The sequence below is a fragment of the Panthera tigris genome, chromosome B4, assembly GCF_018350195.1.
Source record: "Panthera tigris isolate Pti1 chromosome B4, P.tigris_Pti1_mat1.1, whole genome shotgun sequence".
NCBI lineage: Eukaryota > Metazoa > Chordata > Mammalia > Carnivora > Felidae > Panthera > Panthera tigris.
In genome coordinates, this window is record NC_056666.1 from 93668984 (window position 1) to 93691350 (window position 22367).

Here is a 22367-nt window from a genome sequence, read left to right on the forward strand (position 1 = left end):
AACTCTTTGGGGAAAGAATTCCCAATTTGTAGTGTTTGCCAATTTCCATGGTGTAAACCCTCCCTCGTGGCCAATTGCAAGCTGCTAACACAACACAGCAAATAGGGATTTGGGAAGAGATGTGCACACGCTTGTACAAGCTGGCTCCAGGACACCAGGGATTTTCCACCTTCCCGACACCCCCTCCCCGCTGCTGCTATACTGGATCAGAGTTTCATGGCATTTAAGACCCCAGGATCTGTCCCTGCTGACAATTCTAGCCTCATGGACCCCTATTCCTGGAAGCTTTGCCTGGCACCTTTTTGTTCTTATTAGGTCATTTAGGTGACCCATAATGCCATATGTACATCTCTGTTGTCATATCACATTGCTGTGGTATGTGTTTATGTCAGTCTTTCTCACTAATCTGTGAACTTGCTGAGCACAGAAACTGATAGTACTGACAAAGGGTAGTAGTTATTGAGCTGAGAACTATGCTAAGCATCTTAAATGCATTATCTCATTTCATCTTTGGGTGCCTGGCTGGGTCTGTTGGCTGAGCATCTGATTCTTGATTTTGGCTCAGGTCATGATCTCATGGTTTGTGGGTTTGAGACCCACATCAGGCTCTGCGCTGACAGTGCAAAACCTGCTTGGGATTCTCTCTCTCCCTCTCTGCCCCTAACCTGCTCGTGTTCTGTTTTTTTCTCTCTCTCAAAATAAATAAACAACCATGAAAGAAAATTTAATCTTCAGAACAATCCTATGAGGTAGATGCTCCTATTATCCTCATTTTGTAGGTAAGGAAATTGAGGCACCGAGGGGCTGCATGATTTGCCCAAGGTTGAACAGCTGGTTGCACAAATCTACAGCCAGAGTTGATCCCAGGCCTGATTGTAGAACCAGGACCCTTAACTACTAAGGCCTCTTCGTCTTTGTGTCTCTAGCAGTTGGGACTCTTCCTGGTCCGTAGCAGGTGTGTTGAGTGATTTAATAAGGGAAGGCTCATGTTGGCAGCATTCCTGACTAGTCTCGCTCAGCTTCAAGCCAGTCTCCCAACAGCAAGAAACTATAAACCTGCTCACATTACCCCTCTGATGGAAATGTTGCAATGTCTCCATAACTTTCAAGATAAATTCCTTACCTTGGTACCTATGAAGCTTCATGATCTGGTGTCTATTAATTTCTCTAGATGCCCCTTCCACTCTTCATCATCACATTTATTCATTCAAATTTTATTACTTATCCAACAGATGCAATATTTATTGAATAGCTAGGCCTAACAAGGTTCCAGCCCTTGTTCTAGGATGTATACGAAAGAGGCAGTTTATCCCCTAGAGAGGCTTAGAGGTTAGTGAGAGAGACAGACGCACACCACACAACCACAGGGGTTGGAACAGAAGTGCATTCAGCTTTCACCAGGGTCTGCAACAGGCATTGTCTCCGTCTCTGACGTGTTCTTTACCTGGCTCTGGCCATGCTATTGGCACATTTCCACAGGAGTCCTGCTGCTGGTTTTATAAATTCATCTGCACATGCTCTTCTCTGTTCTTAGAATTTTTCTTAATAACTACCTACTTATCTTTAAAAATTCCTCTCAAGTGTCACCTACAAGGAGTCCTTCCCCTCTCCCACCCCTGCCAGACTAATTGAAAGCTCCCATAGTATTCATGTCTACACCCATCCTAACATTTAACTCGTACGGCTCTAGCTGACTTTCTTGTCCCTCTCACTGGATTGTGAACTCATTTCTGATTTTATTCCCGGACACAAAGTGGACACTAAGTATATATTGAATAAATGAATGGAAAAATTAGTGAATTAATGATTGGAAATACCATCTTTTCTCATCTAACTCTGAATTGGCTGTGGCTCTAAACACTGACATTAGATTTGAAATCCAGCTTTAAAGACATCCAGATGGCCAACAGGCACATGAAAAGATGCTCAAGGTCGCTCCTCATCAGGGAAATACAAATCAAAACCACACTGAGATACCACCTCAGGCCAGTCAGACTGGCTAAAATGAACAAATCAGGAGACTATAGATGCTGGAGAGGATGTGGAGAAACGGGAACGCTCTTGCACTGTTGGCGGGAATGCAAACTGGTGCAGCCGCTCTGGAAAACAGTGTGGAGGTTCCTCAAACAATTAAAAATCGATCTACCCTATGACCCAGCAATAGCACTGCTAGGAATTTACCCACGGGATACAAGAGTGCTGATGCATAGGGGCACTTGTACCCCAATGTTTATAGTAGCACTTTCAACAATAGCCAAATTACAGAAAGAGCCTAAATGTCCATCAACTGATGAATGGATAAAGAAATTGTGGTTTAGGGGCGCCTGGGTGGCTCAGTCGGTTGGGCGGCCAACTTCGACTCAGGTCATGATCTCGTGGTCTGTGAGTTCGAGCCCCGCGTCGGGCTCTGTGCTGACAGCTCAGAGCCTGGAGCCTGTTTCAGATTCTGTGTCTCCCTCTCTTTGACCCTCCCCTGTTCATGCTCTGTCTCTCCCTGTCTCAAAAGTAAATAAAACGTTAAAAAAAAAAGAAAAAAGAAAGAAATTGTGGTTTATGTACACAATGGAATACTACATGGCAATGAGAAAGAATGAAATATGGCCTTTTGTAGCAACGTGGATGGAACTGGAGAGTGTTATGTTAAGTGAAATAAGTCAGGCAGAGAAAGACAGATACCATATGTTTTTACTCATACGTGGATCCTGAGAAACTTAACAGAGGACCAGGGGGGAGGGGAAGGGGGGAAAAAGTTACACAGAGGGAAGGAAGCAAACCATAATAGACTCTTAAATACTGAGAAAAAAAACTGAGGGTTGATGGGGGGTGGGGGAGAGGGGAAAGTGGGTGCTGGGCATTGAGGAGGGCACCTGTTGGGATGAGCACTGGGTATTGTATGGAAACCAATTTGACAATAAATTGTGTATATATATATATATATATATATACACAAACACACACACACACACATCTATACAGATGTATGTATGTACATGTATGTACATGGATGTATGTATATATACATCTGTATAGATGTATGTATATATATAATCCAGCTTTATTTTCAAAACAAAATGTCCTTAGCAAATGAGAGAATTTGGTTTCTCCTCCTCTCCTCCATCTTCTCTTCTCCTACCCCTCCTACTCCTCCTTTGGAGTACTCATTAGCATTTCTGCTTGAATTTCTCATGAACACTGGTGTATCATAGGGAAACTATCTTTATGTTTAAACCCAAAGGGCAACCATTTAGGGGGATCCTCACTGTTGCTTTTTAGAATCTTTTAAAAACCTAGGGGCACCTGGGTGGCTTGGTTGGTTAAGTGACCATCTCTTGATTTCAGCTCAGGTCATGATCTCATGGTTCATGAGATCGAGCCCTGCCTTGAGCTTCAGGCTGAGCATGGAGCCTGCTTAGGATTCTCTCTCTCCCTCTGCCCCTCGTGCTCTCTCTCTCTCTCAACTGAAAAAAAAAAACAAACCTAGAGTTGTTGTAATAGACAAATGTTGTCATCTTGGCTGTTGTCTGAGTGCTCTGGACAGGGATGCTGCAGGACAAAAGGTGAAAGAGTCAGTAAAGGAAGGGACAGGTGGCATCTGGGTTGAGGAAAGTGATGTGGGAAGGGAGTCTATCAGAAGGTAACAGGAAAGGACTGGTGGGTGGTGGATGGGCAGGTGGATGGAGAAAGCAGAATAAATAAAAGGAAGGTTCTTGCTCCCTACTCACACCTCTGGAGAAGTATTGTTTCCTCAAATGTATATATATGTCTATTAACAAGTCCTGTGTATTCAACTTGGACTTGTCTGTGCTAGTCCCTAGTGGATTGATCCCCTAACTATGTGTTTTTTTCTTGTCTGTCCAAGGCCGAGGGGTAGCAGGACAAGTTACCATGTGTCAGCTGTCGCTGTGCCTAGAAGGGGAGGCAGAGACCTAGGGTGAAGAAGGGCTTTCTTTCTGAGAGCAATAAAGAGGGCAGTTCTCTGGCATTCCCAGGAGGCCTGGGCAGCTTCTCCCGTTCTGAGCAGGATGGTGACAGCCACAAAAGACAAATGTAGAAAAGGGTAGAATCCAGGCTTGAAAGCGAGCCTCCCTGACAGGGGGTGGGCTGCCTAACAATGCCATCTCTGCGGGCTTGGGTGTAATAAATAAGTGTTTAAGACATTTATAGCAAAGTGATTATTTTTAAAAGCATGAGATTTATTTAACAGTCATTTAAGAGTTTCCCTGTGTGCGTGTAAAGCCTTCTGAAAACAATTTTATCTGACAGTATGGATTTATCTTGTTGAGTAATTTCCTTTGAGTCTGGAAGGCATAGATGTGATTTTAGAGTCCTAGAGAAAGTTGGCTACTGCGGGGATCAACTCTCCTTGTTCATTAAAGTGTTTGGACAGGCTACATGGGGCAGGTCCTGGGAGCTGTGGACCGTCTCCTATTTCTGCCTGGGGGATGGAGGTGGGGGAGCATGGGTCATAGAAAGCAAGTGATACATTGGTCAGGTCTTAGCATCTGTTGGCCACCTCCAATTTTTGCCGGGGCAGTGTGTGTGTGTGTGTGTGTATGTGTGTGTGTGCACACGAGCACACTGTATAAAGCAGATGGGACACCAGCAGGGGCTTCAGAGGGAAATTAAACAGATCCTTCCCTCCATCTGCTTCTCTTAGCAATTGGCTTGACCAAAGCCCAGTGAAGTAGTAGAAGCAAGTCAGTCCTGTCTGCAATTTGGAGCATGGGATGGGGTGGTGATGGTGGGGAGGGGAGTGGGCGCATGCTCAGGAATCAGGCAGCCTGCTTGGATTCCCTGCGTACCACTTACTAGCTGTGAGACCCTGGACAAGCTAGTTACCTATGTAACCACTTTGTCTTCTGTGTAAGCTGGAAACATTAGTGTCCACCTCCTAGGGCTCTTATGAGGATTAATGAGTTAGGTAAAGTGGTTCTCTTTGCCTTGGCTCAGAGTCAAAAATCCAAGCTACCTCTGAATGTCCCTGGACCGTTATGATAGCTCTGGACTTCATCTTCCTTCTGTTCTTATCCCTTTATAGTCCTTTCCCACAAAGCAACCAGAATGGCCTTCTTTTTTTTCTTTTTGTTTATTCATTTATTTTTTGTGGATTCCACACATGGGTGAAATCATATGGTATTTGTCTTTCTCAGTCTGACTTATTTCACTTAGCATGGTACCCTCTAGGTCCATCCATGTTGTCACCAATAGCACTATCACATCCTTTTTGTGGTTGTGTAATATTCCGTTGTAGACATATACCACATCTTCTTTATCTATTAGTCCAGTGATGGACACTTAGGTTGCTTCCATATCTTGGATATTGTAAATAATGCTGCAGTAAACATAGGGTTGCATGTATCTTTTATTATTTTTTTTAATGCTTATTTTGGAGAGCGAGACAGAGCGATCAGGAGGGTGCAAAGACAGAGGGGGACAGAGGATCCAAAGCAGGCTCTGCACCGATGCAGAGAGTCCAACGTGAGGCTTGAACTCACAAACTGCGAGGTCATGACTTGAGCCAAAGTCGGATGCTCAACTGACTGAGCCACACAGGTGCCCCTATAACTTTTCAGATCAGTGTTTCTATTTTCTTTGGGTAAGTAACCCATAGTGGAATTGCTAGATCAGATGGTATTTCCATTTTTAATTTTTTGAGGAACCTCCATACTGTTTGTCACAGTGGCTGTAGGGAGGAAAACTTTTAAAGATGTCAAGCATATCATATCGCTTTCAAAAGGCTTCCCATTGCTCTGACCACCTCCCCTGGCCCCTTCCTTGTGCTCCTGTGCTTTAGCCACCCTGGAATTGTTTCTCAAACCAGCCCTGTGCTCTTGCCCTTCCTGTTCTCCTCTGCCTTCCATGCTCTGCTCTTGGTCTTTGCATGGCTGGCTCTTTTCTGAGACGCCCTTCCAATCAGAAGGAACTCTTTCCTTCTGATATGATAAGCCTGCAGCTTATCATATCACTCTGTTTCACTTTCTTATGAAAATATCCTGTTTACTTATTGTTTCTTATATGTCACATCAGTCCTCCCCTGGCCCCCATTGATGCCACTTTTCCCTCCCTTAGAATTCAGGCCCCTGAGGGAATTTGTCTTTTTGTCTGTTTTACCCCCTCTTGGTAGGTGCTTTTTTTTTTTTTTTTTTTTTTTTTTTTTTTTTTTTTTTAGAAGAGTGCAAGCAGGGGAGGGGCAGAGAGAGGGGGACAGAGGAAATGAGGCGGGCTCTGCACTAACAGCAGCAAGCCAGCTCACCAACTGTGAGATCATGACCTGAGCTGAAGTCAGACATTCAACTGCTCAAGTGACTGAGCCACCCAGGTGCCCCGGTAGGTGCTTGATAAATATTAGTTGGATCAGTGATAGAACGAACATGTCTTCCCCTGCTCATCTCCATCCTATTCTTTCTTTAACATCTCACTCAAGACTAAACTCCAGTATGTAGTATGAGGTCATTTCTCACCATCGCAACACTTAAGAATATCTTCCATCTATTTCCCTCTTAGTTTATGTCACTGAAAAAAGTGGGTGATCTCTCTTCTCATTCCCTCCTCTTCTCTTTCTTCCTCCCTCTCTTCCACCTGTCTCTGATATCCATCAATGTTTCCCATTTGGGAGGTGCTCAAGATTTTAAAAATTTTGTTTTAATTGGTGAAGTAGAAAGCCAAAAGCTAAACATACAATGGTCCTCCTGTCACTAGTGCTGTGATCTGAATGTGAGCGTCCCTTGCCCCTGGAAGAATACAAGGAACTGGATTACATGAGGAATATTTGGTGTGAGGGCTAGACAGTTGATGTGTTATATATTAAATTGTGCCTAGGAAAAAACCCACGAAGTTAATAATTGGTGAATATAAGTGAAGGATGCAAGTGAGTTCCTGTAGCTTCTCTTTGGGTTTGAAATTATTTCAAAATAAATTGTTAAAAATTCTTTCCCTCTCAAAAAATGCACAAAGTTAAATTTATCAATCTTTTTCATCATAATTTTTGGCTTTTAGGCTGCGTTTGGAGAAACATTTATCTTAAGATCATAAGAATATATTCTTTAAATTTTTTTAACGTTTATTTATTTTTGAGAGAGAGATTGACAGAGTGCGAGTGGGGGAGAGGCCGAGAGAAAGAGGGAGACACGGAATCTGAAACAAGCTCCAGGCTCCGAGGTGTCAGCACAGAGCCCAACACGGGGCTCGAACCCATGAGCCATGAGATCATAACCTGAGCTGAAGTATGACACTTAACTGACTAAGCCACCCAGGTACCCAAGATCATAAGAATATTAACTCACACTTCTTTCTATAGTTTTATTTATTTATGTTGGAATTTTTGCTCTATCTGGAATTTTGGTGTGGAAGTAGGAAAATAATCCATATTTGACCCCTCATATGTCTAACCAGTGTTCCCCAAAACTTTTATTGAATAATCACTCTTTTCTCACTGCTGTCAAAGGATATGTTTATTGTGTACTTAAAGTCCTAATATGTTACATGTATATGTGATATTTCTTGATATATCCTGGATATATCCTACATCCTTTGATGTGTCCTTGCATGTATTTCTCAATATTTATTTACCTCCTCCTCCATAATTTTTCTGGTGATTTTTGACTATTTATTCTTCTAGAAGAACTTCAGAACACTCTAATTCGGGGATTAATTTCAGGCAACACACAAACCAGTTCAAAGGGGTTAATAGGGTATATGCAAGAGTTTGTCATCTAATTGGAGTAAAAGTCAAACAACCAGGCTTTAGTAAGGATTAAAAAATCAAGAAGGACCTGGGTTAATGTTATGGAGATATTTAGACTATTACTCTAGTTTGCCTAATAATTATATGACTTAATCTCAATCATCAGCTCTAAAGTCTAGTTCGGGGCACCTAGGTGGCTCAGTCAGTTAACCATCTGACTCTTGATTTTGGCTCAGGTCATGACCTCAGGGTTTGTGAGATTGAGTCCTGTGTTGGGCTCTGCATTGATGGCACAAAGCCTGCTTGGGATTATCTCTCTCTCTCTGTCTTTCTCTGTCCATTCCTCATTCATACTCTGTCTCTCTCAAAGTTAATAAGTAAACATTTATTTTTTATTTTTAGTTTTTTCAATATAGGAAATTTATTGTCAAATTGGTTTCCATACAACACCCAGTGCTCATCCCAAAAGGTGCCCTCCTCAGTACCCATCACCCACCCTCCCCTCCCTCCCACCCCCCCCAAACCCTCAGTTTGTTCTCAGTTTTTAAGAGTCCAATAAGTAAACATTTTTTTAAAAATAATAAAATCTAGTTCAAATTCTTAGGAGAAATAATTGAATTGGTCGCTGGCTAGCCAATGGATTTGTTCTTCCTGATTCAGGTGCCTGTAGAGGTTGTGTTACAAATATGGCTGCTAGAGACTATTTTCACAAGGGTAAAGTTCTTAGAAAATGAATATATGGGTTTGGCAGATGTTATCAATAATGTCTAGTAAAAGTTTTATGATACTGAATCCTTTAGTCTAAGATCAATGTCTTTCCATTTGTTCAAATCTCTTCCTATGACCCCTCATAGAGTTTTTTTTTAATATTGTCCCCAAATATATGTTTAGGTATTTTATACTTTTTGTCATTTTGAATGGAATCTTCTGCACTATATTTATCAGAATAGTTGATTGGTTATTTTTTGTGTGTAAGGAGGTAATTATTTTTTTACTTTTAATCAACTACTTTATTGAGTTTTCCAGTTATTTTGAATTGTTGTCACTTTTTTCTCCTGAATTTACTAGGTATAGAGTCATATTTTCTACAAATATTGTTTCTACAAATTGTTCTACAAATATTTCTACAAATATTGTTTTGTTTCTTTATTATATATTCCTATGTTTTATATTCTTTTTTAATTCTAACATCTTTATTATTATCAGAAAGAAGCCAGTAAGTTTATTTTCATTTTTTTAAATCAAGGAAAAGGATAGAAATATTGTGTTACATTTTGTGAAGTCTAACAAAAATGTGAAGCAAGATACTGAACTTCTTGTTGAGCTTAACTGGAAATAATCTGCCCAACCATCCCACCTTCCTCCCTCCCTCCCTTCCTTCCTTCCTTCCTTCCTTCCTTCCTTCCTTCCTTCATTTCATCCATCCATCCATTCATCCATCCATCATCCATCCATATATGCATACATCCATCCCATAAATGTTTATTGCTGCCTTTTTTATATCATAGATTCATGTGGCTACTTTAAGAAGGACAACACCCCTGCTCCTAAAGACTTTAGATGGAGAAACAGCCACAAAGACAAGCAATTATAATAGTGTATAAGGCAAAGCACAGGGTGTTAATGGAGGCACATAAAAAGGGTACCTACACCAGCCTTAGACAGGCAGGGAAGGAGAGTAAATCTAAAAAGATTTCTAAGGAAATATTTGAATGGAAGAAAGATCACACTCTCAGTAAATGTATTATGCCATTTAGTTGCTTTAAAATTCTTGGGTGTAGCCATGTCAATATCTTTAGCTGTTAGCCATTCTGAAATCTTCATGAATCTCAAGATTTTCAATTTGCCTTCGCAGCTCACGGGACCAGTGACAGTCTGGGGAACCCGACGCTGGACACAAGTCTGCTGGAGGAATTCTTGGGCAATGATTTCGATCTGGGGGCCTTGTAAGTAATGAAAGTACTGCTCTCCATTTGATGTTTTAAAAGTTATGAGATGGTTAAGTGAGCTAGGAAGTGTTCTCTCCTCTTCTGTTTTCCAGAAAGGCATGGATGGAGTTGATGTTTCTTCTATAAATCTTTGGCAGTTTTCACTGAGTGAGGTCAGCTGGGCCTGGAGTTTTCTTTATAGGAAGGTCCTCCCTTTCTAATTCAATATCTTTACTAGATACTGGGATATTCAGGTTATCTATTGGTAGTTGTCAGCTTAGGCAGTTTTTGTGTTTCAGTGAATTTACTGATTTCCTCTAAGTTGTCAAATTCACTGGCATAAAGTTATTCACCATATTCCCTTATTTTACTTTGAATGTCTATAGAATCTGTAGTGATGATCCTTTTGCTGTTCTTGATATTACCAATTTGTGTCTTTTTATTCTTGATCCATCTGGCAAGAAGTTCATCAGTTTTTCAAACTCTTTGAAGATCCAGCTTTGGTTAAATTTATATTCTTAATCATTTTTCTGTTTTGTATTTCATTGATTTCTGCTCTTATATTCCGATAATAGCATAGCTACTTCAGCTTTCTTTTATTTTTAATTTACATATAGTAATATTAAATTTTTATCCTGTATATAGTTTTGTGAGTTTTGACAAATTCATAGAGTTGTAGAACTGCTATCATGATCAGCACAAACAATAGCTCCCTCACCTGAAACATTTCCCTGATGCTTCATAAGGGAAACTTATCACCCATCCCAAGACTCCTGGGTCGTATTTTAAGTGTAAGCCTAACTTTATAGAAATTGCCAAATTTTCTAGCGTGGCCATACCATTTGCCATTACCACCTGCAGCATATGAGACATCTAATTGCTTCTCTTTATTGCCAGTTCTTGGTATTATCAGTTTAAAATTTTTTTCTTATAGCTGTTCTGTAATAAAAAGCCATTCTATAGTGGTATCTCACTGTGTTTTAACTTGCATTTTCCTAATGATGGATGATGTTGAGTATCATTTAATGTGCTTGTTTGCTATTTGTATGTTTTCTTTGGTAAAGTGTCTGTTCAAATTTTATGCCCATTGAAGTTTTCTTACCTTTGAGTTTAGAGAATTGTTTAAATATTCTGTGTATAAGAACTTCATTGGATTTGTGATTTGTGAATACTTTCTCCCAGTCTGTAACTTTTCATTCTTTTAACAGTGTCTTTCCCAGAACAAAAGTTTAAAAATTAAAAAAAAATTTTTTTTTAACATTTATTCATTTTTGAGAGACAGAGAGAGACAGAGCATGAGCGGGGGAGGGGCAGAGAGAGAGGGAGACACAGAATCTGAAGCAGGCTCCAGGCTCTGAGCTGTCAGCACAGACCCCAACACGGGGCTCAAACTCACGAACTGTGAGATCATGACCTGAGCCGAAGTCGGATGCTCAACTGGACTGAGCCACCCAGGCACCCCTAAAATTTTTATAATGTCCAATTTATCCATTTTTTCCTATACAGTTTAAGCTTTATATCTATGCAATATAGATACTCCCTACTCTAAGTTCCCCCAAATTTTCTTCTGTTTCCTTCTAAAAGTTTTAGAGTTTTACATTTTACTTTTAAGCCTATGATCCATTTGGAGTTAATTTCTGTGTAAAGTTTGAGATATAAGTTGAGATTAATTTCCTTGTGTATGGATGTCCAATTATTCCAGATTTATTTGTTTAATAACCATTCTCCATTGAATTAGTTTTAGTAAAAAATCAGTAGTATTTTTTATCTAGCAAAAAATCAATTGGCCATATTTATGTAGATCTATATCTAGACAAATATTCAGTTCCATTGATCTATGTGCCTATCATTTTGCCAATACTACACTATCTTTAAGAGATATATTTTCTGGCTAGAAATCTCCCCCCTTTTCAGCCCTGAGAAATAGAATAGAAACAGATGAGGGAGAGGGAGAAGATGAGAAAAAAAAAACAACTCTGTCACACAGTGAAGATAAATCAGACATAAAATGAGGCAGTGGGAATATCGGATATGACTAATAGAGAACTTCTGTTTTTTTAATAAATGTCTTCTCATTTGCAAATATCCTCTTTTAATGTGTATTTTTGAAAGAGAGAGAGAGAGAGAGAGAGAGAGAGAGAGAGAAGGGGAGGGGCAGAGAGGGAGAGAGGGAGACATAGAATCCAAAGCAGACTCCAGGCTCTGAACTGACGACACAGAACCTGACATGGAGCTTGAACCCACATTCTGCAAGATCATGACCTGAGCTCAATTTGGGCATTTAACCCAGCTGAGCCACCCAGGCACCCCAGGGAATTTCTATTTTTAAGGGATATATTTTCTGCACATAAAAATACCCCCCTATTTTCAGCCCTAAGAGACAGAATAGAAACAGATGAGGAAAAGGGAGAAGATGAGAAACAAAACAAAACTCTGATTTCTATCTTGGTTATTGTGCTTTTATTATAAGTCTTGAAATCATATAGTGTAAGCGCTCCAAATCTGTCTTTTTCAAAATTCTGGCTATTCTAGTTCCTTTGATTTCTCATATAAATATTAGAATTATCTTGTTAGTATCTGTACAGTCCTGCTGGGATTTTGATTAGAATTGTATTAAGTTCAGAGATCCACATGTGGAAAGTTGGTATCTTAACAAAATTGAATCTTCCGATCCATCAACATGGTATATATCTCCATTTATTTAGGCCTTCTTTGATTTCTTTCATCAATGTTTTATACATTTCAGCATGTAAATCCTGCACATATTTTCTTAGATTTATGTCTAAATATTTCATGTTTCTCTTTGAGGCATTATAAATAATAGTTTTTTTCCTCAGTTTTAGGTTCCAATTATTCATTACCAACATATAAAAATAGTATTGATATTTATATATTGGTTAGGTCCTGCAGCTTAATGAAGTCATTTATTAGTTCTAAGATCTTTTTTTTTTTCATAGATTTTTGGGGATTTTCTGTGTTTACAATGATGTCATATGCAAATTAGGACACTTGTATATCCCAAACTCTATGCCTTTAGATACTTCTTTTCTTTTCTTTTCTTTTTTTTTTTTGCTTTATTGCACTGCGTAGGACTTTGGGTATAATGTTGAATAGAGAAGTAGAGACAGCAGATGTACTTGCCCTGTCCCTAATCTAAGAGGGCCATTATTCAGTTTTTTAAAATTATTGAGTATGATACAATGTTTTTTCCCCCTTTAAAATGTCTTTTTATTTATTTTGAGAGAGAGAGCATAAACAGGGAAAGGGCAGAGAGAGAGGGAGAGAGAGAATCCCAAGCAAACTCTGTGCTGTCAGCACAGATCCTGATGCAAGGCTCAAACCCACAAACCATGAGATCATGACCTGAGCCAAAACTAAGAGTCAGTTGCTTAACTGACTGAGCCACCCAGGTGCCCCAGTGCTTTTTTTTTTTTTTTTTTTTTAACTGAGGGAGATTCTCTTCTGCTCTTGCTTCCTCTCCTTAACTTTTAAATTTTGAACAAATCTTATATTCCTGGGATAAACCTCAGTTTGTTGTGAGGTATTGTCTTTACACGTATTGCTAGGTTCAATTTACTAGTATTATGTTGAGGATTTTGCACCTACATTCATGAGGATATTGATCTGAAGTTTTCATAGATGGTGTTTCTCTGGCTTTGGTGTCAGGGTAAAATAGCTTCTTAAAATTATTTGGGAAGGGTTCCACCCTTTTAAATTCTCTGGGTAAGATTGTGTGGAATTGGATTTATTTCCTCTTTAAATATTTGGTAGACTTCACCAGTGAAACCATCTTTGCCTGTAGTTTGCTTTGTTGGAAGATCTTAACTACAGATTAAATTTATCCAATAGATATAAGACTATTCATGTTATCTCTTTCTGCTTAGTGATTTTGGTAGTTTGTCTTCCTTCTCTGTTGCCCCCAAGGAGTAAGTCCATTTCAAATATGGACACAGTTCAAAGTATTTCTTATTAGCCCCATACGGACTCTGAGTCTGTAGTGATATTTCCTCTTCTGTTCATCATATTGATAATATGCTTCTTTTATCTTTTTTTTTTCTTGATCAATCTGGTTAGACACTTAAAAGTTTTATTAGCAGCTTTTGGTTTCATTGATTTTCTGTATTGTGCTAGTTTTCAGTAGCACTGATTTTTACTCTTTATTTCCTTCTTTGGCTTGCTTTAGGTTCAGTTTGCTCTTCTTTTTCTAGTTTCTTAAGGTGGAAACTTAGTTCCTGATTTGAGATCATTCTTTGTTTTCTAATATAAGCATTTGATGTGTACGTTTCCCTCTTTCTATGGCTTTAGCTGCCTGCTTCAGTTTTTGACATATTTTAATTTTCTTCAGGCTTAAAATATTTCCTAATTTTCCTGAGGCCACCTCTTTGACTCATGGGTTGCCAGAACTGTGCTTCTTAATTTCCAAATATGTGTGATTTTTTCTATGTTTTTCTGTTACTGATTTCAAGTTTATTTCTCTTATGGACAGAGAACATAATTTGTATGATTCTGATTCTTTTAAATTTGTTAAGACTTGCTTCATGACCCAAGATAGAGTCTATCTTGGTAAATTTTCCATGTGCACTTGAAAAGAATGTGTATTCTGCTATTGTTGGGTAAGATCTTCTATAAATGCTAATTAGGTTAAGTTGGTTGACATTGTTGTTCAGGTTATCTCTATCCTTGCTGATTTTTTACTGCTTTCATCTATTAGTGTGAGAGGAATATTAAGCCTTCAAGAATGATTGTGGATTTAGAATTTATACTTCTTTCCCCAACACTTAAAAAATTTTGACCTACTGTCTTCTGACCTCCATGGTTTCTGATGAGAAATAGACAGTTATTTGAATCATTTTTCCTTTGCATATGTCATTTTTCTCTGACTGTGAGATATTTTATCTTTGGTTTTCAGCAGTTTTATTATGTTGTGGCTGGGTATGGGCATAGTTTTCTTTGAGATTATATTGTTTGGGATTATATTGTTTCTGAATTTGTAAATTTATAGCATATTTGTATGTGCTGACTTTGTAAATTTTCATGACATCCGGGAAGTTTTCAGCTATTATTTCTTCATATTTGTTTTTCTGTAATAATGTCTTTCTTACATGTTTTTAGGACTCCAGTGATACAAATGTTAGACCTTGGATACTGTATGGGTTCCTTGAGTCTCAGTTGATTTATTTTTTCAATTTCTTTTCTTTCTGTTGTTCAAATTAGATAATTTCTATTGATTCACTGTCTTTAAGTTCACTGACCCTCCTCTGTTATTTGCATTTTGTTATTAACCCTATCTTGGCATACCTGAAAATGTCCTCCCTCTTCTCCCCTGTGAAAAGAATGAAACCAGACCTGAATCTCAGTAATGAGAAAACCTATTTGTGGATATCTCTGGTACCTGGCTCTTGCTGCTGTTTGCCAACAAGAACATCCTTGCCAAATGACCATGGAAAAAGGGCAGCTCAACATTTTGCAAGCTAGTTAAACACACACACACACACACACACACACACACACACACACACACACAGCTAGTGGGTTGCCAAATGTGTGAGCCCACACTCTGAGCCAGCTCTTCTGTTGTAGGCACTGCGTGGGTTGAACCTAGACACTAATTACCCTTGTGCCTGCCCTCACATTCCCCCTCACTCCATCCAAACCACTGATGTGAGTCCCTGTAGGAAGACTGGGCAGGATGCATCCTTTCCATCTCTGGCCTGGAAACAATCTGCCAGAAATTGTCTAGTCTCTCTTCTATGTAACTGCTCCTTAAGAGAAAGTACAGCTAATTTTACCAGGGTTCTAATCATCTGGATCACTTTTATAACTAGCAGAAAGAATTTTGGCTGTTTGGTGGGGAGAAGTGAACAAAAGTCTTATTCAAAGAATGGTCTTCTTATCTGGGAGGTCTGAAATCTGCTATATGATCTTAGTCTCCATGATAATAATGGCCCTTCCTGTAGAACCAGAGTTATCTCCTCATGGGCTATCACTATTGGTTTGCCTAACCAGATTCATTCTCTACCTTTAGGGGTGGTTGGGTATAAGAGGTAGAGGAGGGAATTAATATTGTTGAGCGCTTACCAAGCAATGGGCAATGTTCTTTGTGTTTTACATATTCATTTATTTAATTACACATTTGATTTTTATTTTACACATTTCATTCTCTGAACAAATTTGCCAAATAGAAACAATAATATCTACATTTTATAAATATGGAGGTGGAACGAGAGTAAGTCCACAGGTCAATAAGTGGCAAAGCTGGGATTAAAATGTACCTGGCTCTCCAACACATGCCCTTTCTTCTATATGCAGCTTTTACATTAATTAGGTGATATTTAGGAGGATGTGAATCTCAGGGAAATACATTCAGTGCATCTAAAATTATCTGACAAAAGATGTGACTCAGGATGGATCTGAGCCATAGTTTGCAAAGATTGTCAGAGTTCATGCCCGTTAAAGAAAAGTCCTATGATCAGATAACCTGTCATTGCTTGATAAAAACTGCTCAGCTGCATGTAGTTAAATGAGGCTGCAATAAAAGTCAGAGAGAGAACAAGTGGAAACAGTTCCAGTCCATGACCATGGGGCTGTTCAGGTGATTCAATGATGATTAGTGCAGCCTATTGAAATATTCCAAGTGTTGAGTATTTCTAAATACCCGGCTCTTTTTTTGCAGGTTATTGCATTTTTCATAACAGCCCTGAGATGTAGGTTTTCTTGCCTGGGCTCACAGCTAATAAGTAGCAGAGCTGGGATTGAAACCTGAGTTTCTACCAATCCTGAGTTACTTCCTCTCTATTATATTGCCTATGAATTGTGCTTTAAAAAAATGTCAGTGACAACTCTTTTCCTAAGCGATCTGAGACTACTGGGCTGCAAAATTGATGAGAGCCAGTTTAAATCTCATAGGGAGACTTTCATGTCTCAGTCATATTAAAAAATGGAATTGGAATTATTGGCCCTCTAAAACAGGTACCCCTAAATGCTGTATGGAAAACTGGTCCCATGAGATGTTGTGGGAAAAAATAAAAGTTCATGGGCACTTGGGTGGCTCAGTCGGTTAAATGTCCAACTTCAGCTCAGGTCATGATCTTGTGGTTTGTGAGTTCAAGCCCTGCATCAGGCTCTGTGCTGACAGCTCGGAGCCTGGAGCCTGCTTCAGATTCTGTATCTCCCTCTTTCTCTGCCCTTCCCCCCGCTCATGCTCTGTCTCACCCTCTCTGTCAAAATAAATAGACATTAAATTTTTTTTAAATAAAAAAATAAAAGTTCCATGATGAGCAAATGAACTTATGATTCACTAGCTTAAAAAATATTAAATGAACTTCGCTGCAGGACTTTTCAGAGCTTTTGATATGCTAATGTGCAACTGAAGAAGGGAAATGGTATGCAGTGTTTCTCAAATTTATTTGGCCATGAACCCCTTTTGGGAGGCATGCACTCATACATGAGCACTGGGATATGCTGCTCAGGACTTTCTCATCTTTCTGTGTAAATCTAATTGGTATGTTGAGCTGGGACAGTCCTGTCAGCACATGGAAATTTCTAAATATTGCCCTTAACCCTTTGTTTCCTTGTGTGGCAGAGTCCAGGGCAGCTGTCTGCCCAGGAGGAGCAGGCTGAAGTCCTCTGGTTTCCCTAGGTTAGCCAGCCAGTTACCTACTAGGTACACAGGTAAGCTGTGGTGGACGTACTGGGAAATGTCTAGGTGTGGAGAGCTGCTTGAAGGGAGGGTGGGTAGAGGTTTAAGAGATAGCATAAACCCTGGAGGATGCAGGAAAAAAGGACAAGAAGTGTGTGTGTGTGTGTGTGTGTGTGTGTGTGTGTATGTGTGTGTGTGTGTGAAAGGAAGACTCCAGAAAAGGGACTAGTGAATCTGAAAACAGGCTTTATTTCTTTCAAAATGCCCAGAGGTTCACCTGCTTCTTTTCTTTTCTCTAAGTGTGGGTCAGGGAGCAGCAGCACCCGTTTCACCTGTGAGCCAGAAATGTAGCATCTCAGACCTTACCCTGGAAAAGCTGAATCAAAATCTGCATTTTTCATGAGATCCCCATGGGATTCACATGCACATTATAATTTGAGAAGCCCTGCTTTAGGTCACATAAACATGCCTCCTTCCCCATCCCCTCCTATGTTCCAATCCAAATGATTTAGCATGGTTTGAGTAAGTGTGCTCTGTGGGGGTCATATCATATCAGGCTATAGGCTGGCCTTGGGGTCCTGATTGTGGAGTAAGAGAGAACTAGCTGAGGGCACTGAGGTAACACCTATTCACAGGTTTGAATGGGTGACTTCACAAGAGGGGGACCTTAAAGGCACATTAAGTCTGTGAGGAATCAACTGTAATCAATATTTCATTCTAATGATGGAGCTTATTCTGGGTTTTACTTAGGACTTGGCTCATTGGGGTTGGACGGCAAAATGAGCTAGGAGTCAATGACCAGCTGCGTGCTTTCGTTCTGCAGCCAGTGGAGTGGGGCTGATAAGCTCTTTACTGTGGTGTTGTGAAAGGGGTGAGGTAACGTGTAGTTCTGTGAGAAGAGCTTGTCAAAGGCCGTGTGACCAGCTTGGCTTCTGGGTTCAAACTGATGCAGTAGGAGAAGGCTAAACAGAATCCTGTGCTGAAACATTACTGGCAGTGTCTCCATTCTAAAGATATTTGTGGGAAGTGAAATCACCTATAGTAATTAATTTGATTAGGAGAGTCTGTATTTATTTAATTTATTTTAATTTTTTTAATGTTCATTTATTTTTGAGAGAGAGAGAGAGAGAGAGAGTGCAAGCAGGGCAGGGGCAGAGAGAGAGTGACAGAATCCGAAGCAGGCTCCAGGTTCTGAGCTGTCAGCACAGAGCCTGATGCAGGGGCTCAATCTCACGAACCACAAGATCATGACCTGAGCCGAAGTCAGATGCTTAACCGACTGACCCACCCAGGCACCCCAGGATAGTCTGTATTTAAATCACTGTGTTTGTTAGAGCATTAACTCTGGTGGGAGACCATTTGACTCCAGCTTGAATACTTGCCAGATGAATAACCTTGGGCAAGTTATTTAACTGCATCAAGTCTTAGTTTCTTTGCCTGTGGAATAGGGGCATAGCTTTTCCTGTGATGGTCCAGAGCTTCGATAAGATAACACATGCAAAGGGGGAGCTCAGTGCTTGGACCAGAACAGGTTCTCCATAAAAGTTTATTTCTAAAGCAGCAGAGGAGTGGCGGTAAGAGGCTCAGGGTCCTTGCAGTTTGCCAATAAAGGGCTGGAGGGGTGGGGTGACATCATACTTCCTTTGCCTTGTCAAGAAATTATTTTCTTGGGCTACCTTATCTACTGACAACATTTCTGCCAAGACTCTTGCTCATCCCAACTTCCAGGTAGTGGGTACAAGCTCTAACCAAGCTCGATCAAATACTTATTGTGTGCCTATGACACGTTCACTACCGGGGCACTATGCAGAACACACACACACACACACACACACACACACACACACACTCACTCACTCACACATATATACACACAGTATTAAGACATATTCTTAATGCAGATATCCATGTGGGAGGGTAAATCGCATACTTAAAACATTGGAGAAAGCATTTTCAATAGCAGTTATTTCTCTGGTTGGTTGATGGGGTACAGCAGTGAACAAAACAGATGAAATCGCTGCTAATGGTTTACCAAGGGCAGTGTGTTGGGAAGCAGTCTTCCCTGGCAGGACACCCAGGAATTTTTCTCTGAGTTGGTGGTGCATGGTGATGATAAAAAGCACACTGGCTTTTTGTAGGTTTAAGTAGTGTTTTTAAGTTCCCAACAGACAATGCATTTCCTTATTGCCTGTTCCTGGGGTGAGCTGTTCCCCTGCCTTCACTCTTGATGCTCCACTGCTGTCATTCTGCTGTAGTGAGAAAAGAAAGACAATGGCATATGTCAGAATAATGGCAAATAATGGCAGAATTTAGTGTAAAGTCATTCAGTAAGATGAAGAAAAATAAGCATTAGAAGGTGAAGGAATAGGAAAAGGGGGTAGGGAGGCCATTATTTTTGATTGGGTGGTCAGGAAAGCCATCTTTAAATATATGAATATATATATATATATATATATATATATATATATATATATAGCCTAACCTAGGTTATATATAACCATATATAACCTAGGTTTATATATATATATATATATATATATATATATATATATATATAAAAAAAACATGTTATGTTATATATATATATATAAAACATGTTATGTTATATATATATATATATATATATAAAACATGTTATGTTATATATATATATATATATATATAAAACATGTTATGTTATATATATATATATATATATAAAACATGTTATGTTATATATATATATAACATATTTATGGTCATATGTTGTATAAAAAAGCAGTCATTCATATTTATTAAGTACCAACTCTGTACCAAGCACTGTGCTGAGTTGAGATCACTGTGCAATAGAGTTTAAGAGAAGGCGCAGTTGGTGTGTGAAGGCACTAGGGGAGTCATCAAAGAAAACTGGGGATTGGATTGTGAGTAATCCCAGCTGGGCATTCACATGAAGCCCATGTCTCAATACTGTATTTCCCACGCAGTGCCTGGTATAGTCATGAGCACATAGTAGCCACTCAATAAAAACTTGGTCAAGCCTGGTTACAAGCTGAGAGAAATATTGGCTGCTTTGGGCACAGTATGCAGTTGTCATGGATATACATATAATCTCACCAGCTGGAAAGAAGAGTCTATTTTGCACTCCCTCCTTCAGTTTGCATAGCATTCAACCCCCAGGAGACCATATTTATCCATATATCCTCCCAAACACAGAAACAAATTATATATCTGAGAAGAGGAGATTTAGAAGGCAAATTATTCATTTTTTATTAGTAGCTAAGAATCTGTTGATTATTACAACTATCTCCTACAGAAGGTGGAGACAAAGATGGCCACTGAAGGAGTGATCCATGATTCTGTTACTTTCCAAGTCCACTTCATGGAAATCACTTTAGCATAATAGGCAAATTCAGAACACAAAGGCCAGAACAGTCTAATATGCATGACTGGGTGTAAAGAGGAGATTAACAGCTCATTAACAGTCCCAAACAAAAGTATTTTTCTTAAAGTTAACTATTGCCTTTGTTTTAACAATTTGCTCAGTTTCAGAGGTAGTTGTCATTAATTCTTCCTTCAGATTCTCTTAAAAGGACTGTAAAATTTTTCTCAATACTATAAAATGCATCAAGCATGGAATGCAATGAAATAAAGGAGTAGCTGTGGTGAGTTGTGGAAGGGAGAGTAAACTGTAAGGAAAGCATTAAAAAACTTCAATGTTTTCATCTTGAAACCATCACCATATGTTGCTGCCACTCAACACAGGGACCTTTGATTCTCCATGCCTGTATTCCTACATAAAATATTCCATGCCATATTTCTCGAGTGAATTGATAATTTACTTCCGATTTTTAATTTTTATTAACGTTATTGAATTCGGTGGTGCCACTAATGTAGAGGTAACAACTGCCTAGAATCTTGAATGTGGAATTGTGAAATCACAGAGCCAATCAAAAAATTTAATTTATAAATCTATAGAAGTGATACATGTGCAGAATTTAAGAAGTCAAATAGAACTGTGGGTATATGGCTTATAATGAAAATCAGCAATCCTCTGCCCTAGTTTTCACCATGTTTCTGAGTCTGGCTCTCCTAGAGGCAGATACTTTCCAACTCCTTTAGAGATTTCTACCACTTTATATCTGAATGGTGTTGTATATTGCTATTCTTGCTTTATGTATTTTAGAACTTAATGTCATCTTCAGGGAGGATTTAACTTTCTTATACCACATCTGACATCCACTTCTAGCACCAGCCTCCCAATATCATAAAGTTGTATAAAATTTTTGGTTAGGTCAGTAGCCAGGGCTTACATTATTATCACTATGTGTTCACATATTATTTATTACAATTATATTTTCTTTCTTGAACTTATTGTTTTTCTCAAACCTAGTCTTGTTTTCATGATTTTCTTGACTTTGAATATAACTATCATTAATTCTTCCCACAAATTCTCTGAAGAGAATTGCCAAATTCCTCCCAGGATTAAAACACATCAATTCCTTTTCTCCCTAAAGAAATTTCTCAGATGATCTTTGCCATTACTGACTTTTTTGTTCTATCAACTTGTACTACCTATTTCTATCAATTGATAAGAGAGGGATGTTAAAATCTCTATGATTGTACAATTATTTATTTCTCCTTTTATTTCTGCAAATTCTGCTTCATGTATTTTGAAGCTATTAAAGAAACAATCATGATTGCTATGGCTTCTTTTTAAAAAAAAATGTTAATGTTTATTTATTTTTGAGAGAGGCAGAGACAAAGCATGAGTGGGAGAGGGGCAGAGAGACAGGGAGACACAGGCTCCTGTGTCCGAAACATGCTCCAGGCTCTGAGCTTGTCAGCACAGAGCCCGACACGGGGCTTGAACTCATGAACTGTGAGATCATGACCTGAACCAAAGTCAGACCCACTTAACCGACTGAGCCACCCAGGTGCCCCTGCTATACCTTCTTAATGAAAGAACTATTATTGTGGAATGAGCCTCTTTATTTTTAGTAGTGCTCTTTATTATGAAGTCTATTTTACCTATTATCCATGAAGTCACTTCTGCCTTCTCATACACTTTTTTCTCCATTAATTTTCAACTTACCTGAGTGTTTATATTTAAAGTGTTTCTTGTAGGCAACATAAAGTT

General features: G+C 39.1%; 1 protein-coding gene across 1 annotated transcript in view; it reads left to right on the plus strand.

Moving 5' to 3' along the window:
• Window positions 1–8370: 8370 nt before the first annotated feature.
• MYRFL (myelin regulatory factor like) overlaps window positions 8371–22367 on the plus strand; it is a 95029-nt gene continuing 81032 nt past the window's right edge. Inside the window, exons 1-2 of the mRNA XM_007082264.3 lie at window positions 8371–8398; window positions 9540–9630. Of these exons, the coding sequence (XP_007082326.2) occupies window positions 8371–8398; window positions 9540–9630 (119 nt within the window). The remainder of the gene's footprint in view (window positions 8399–9539; window positions 9631–22367) is intronic.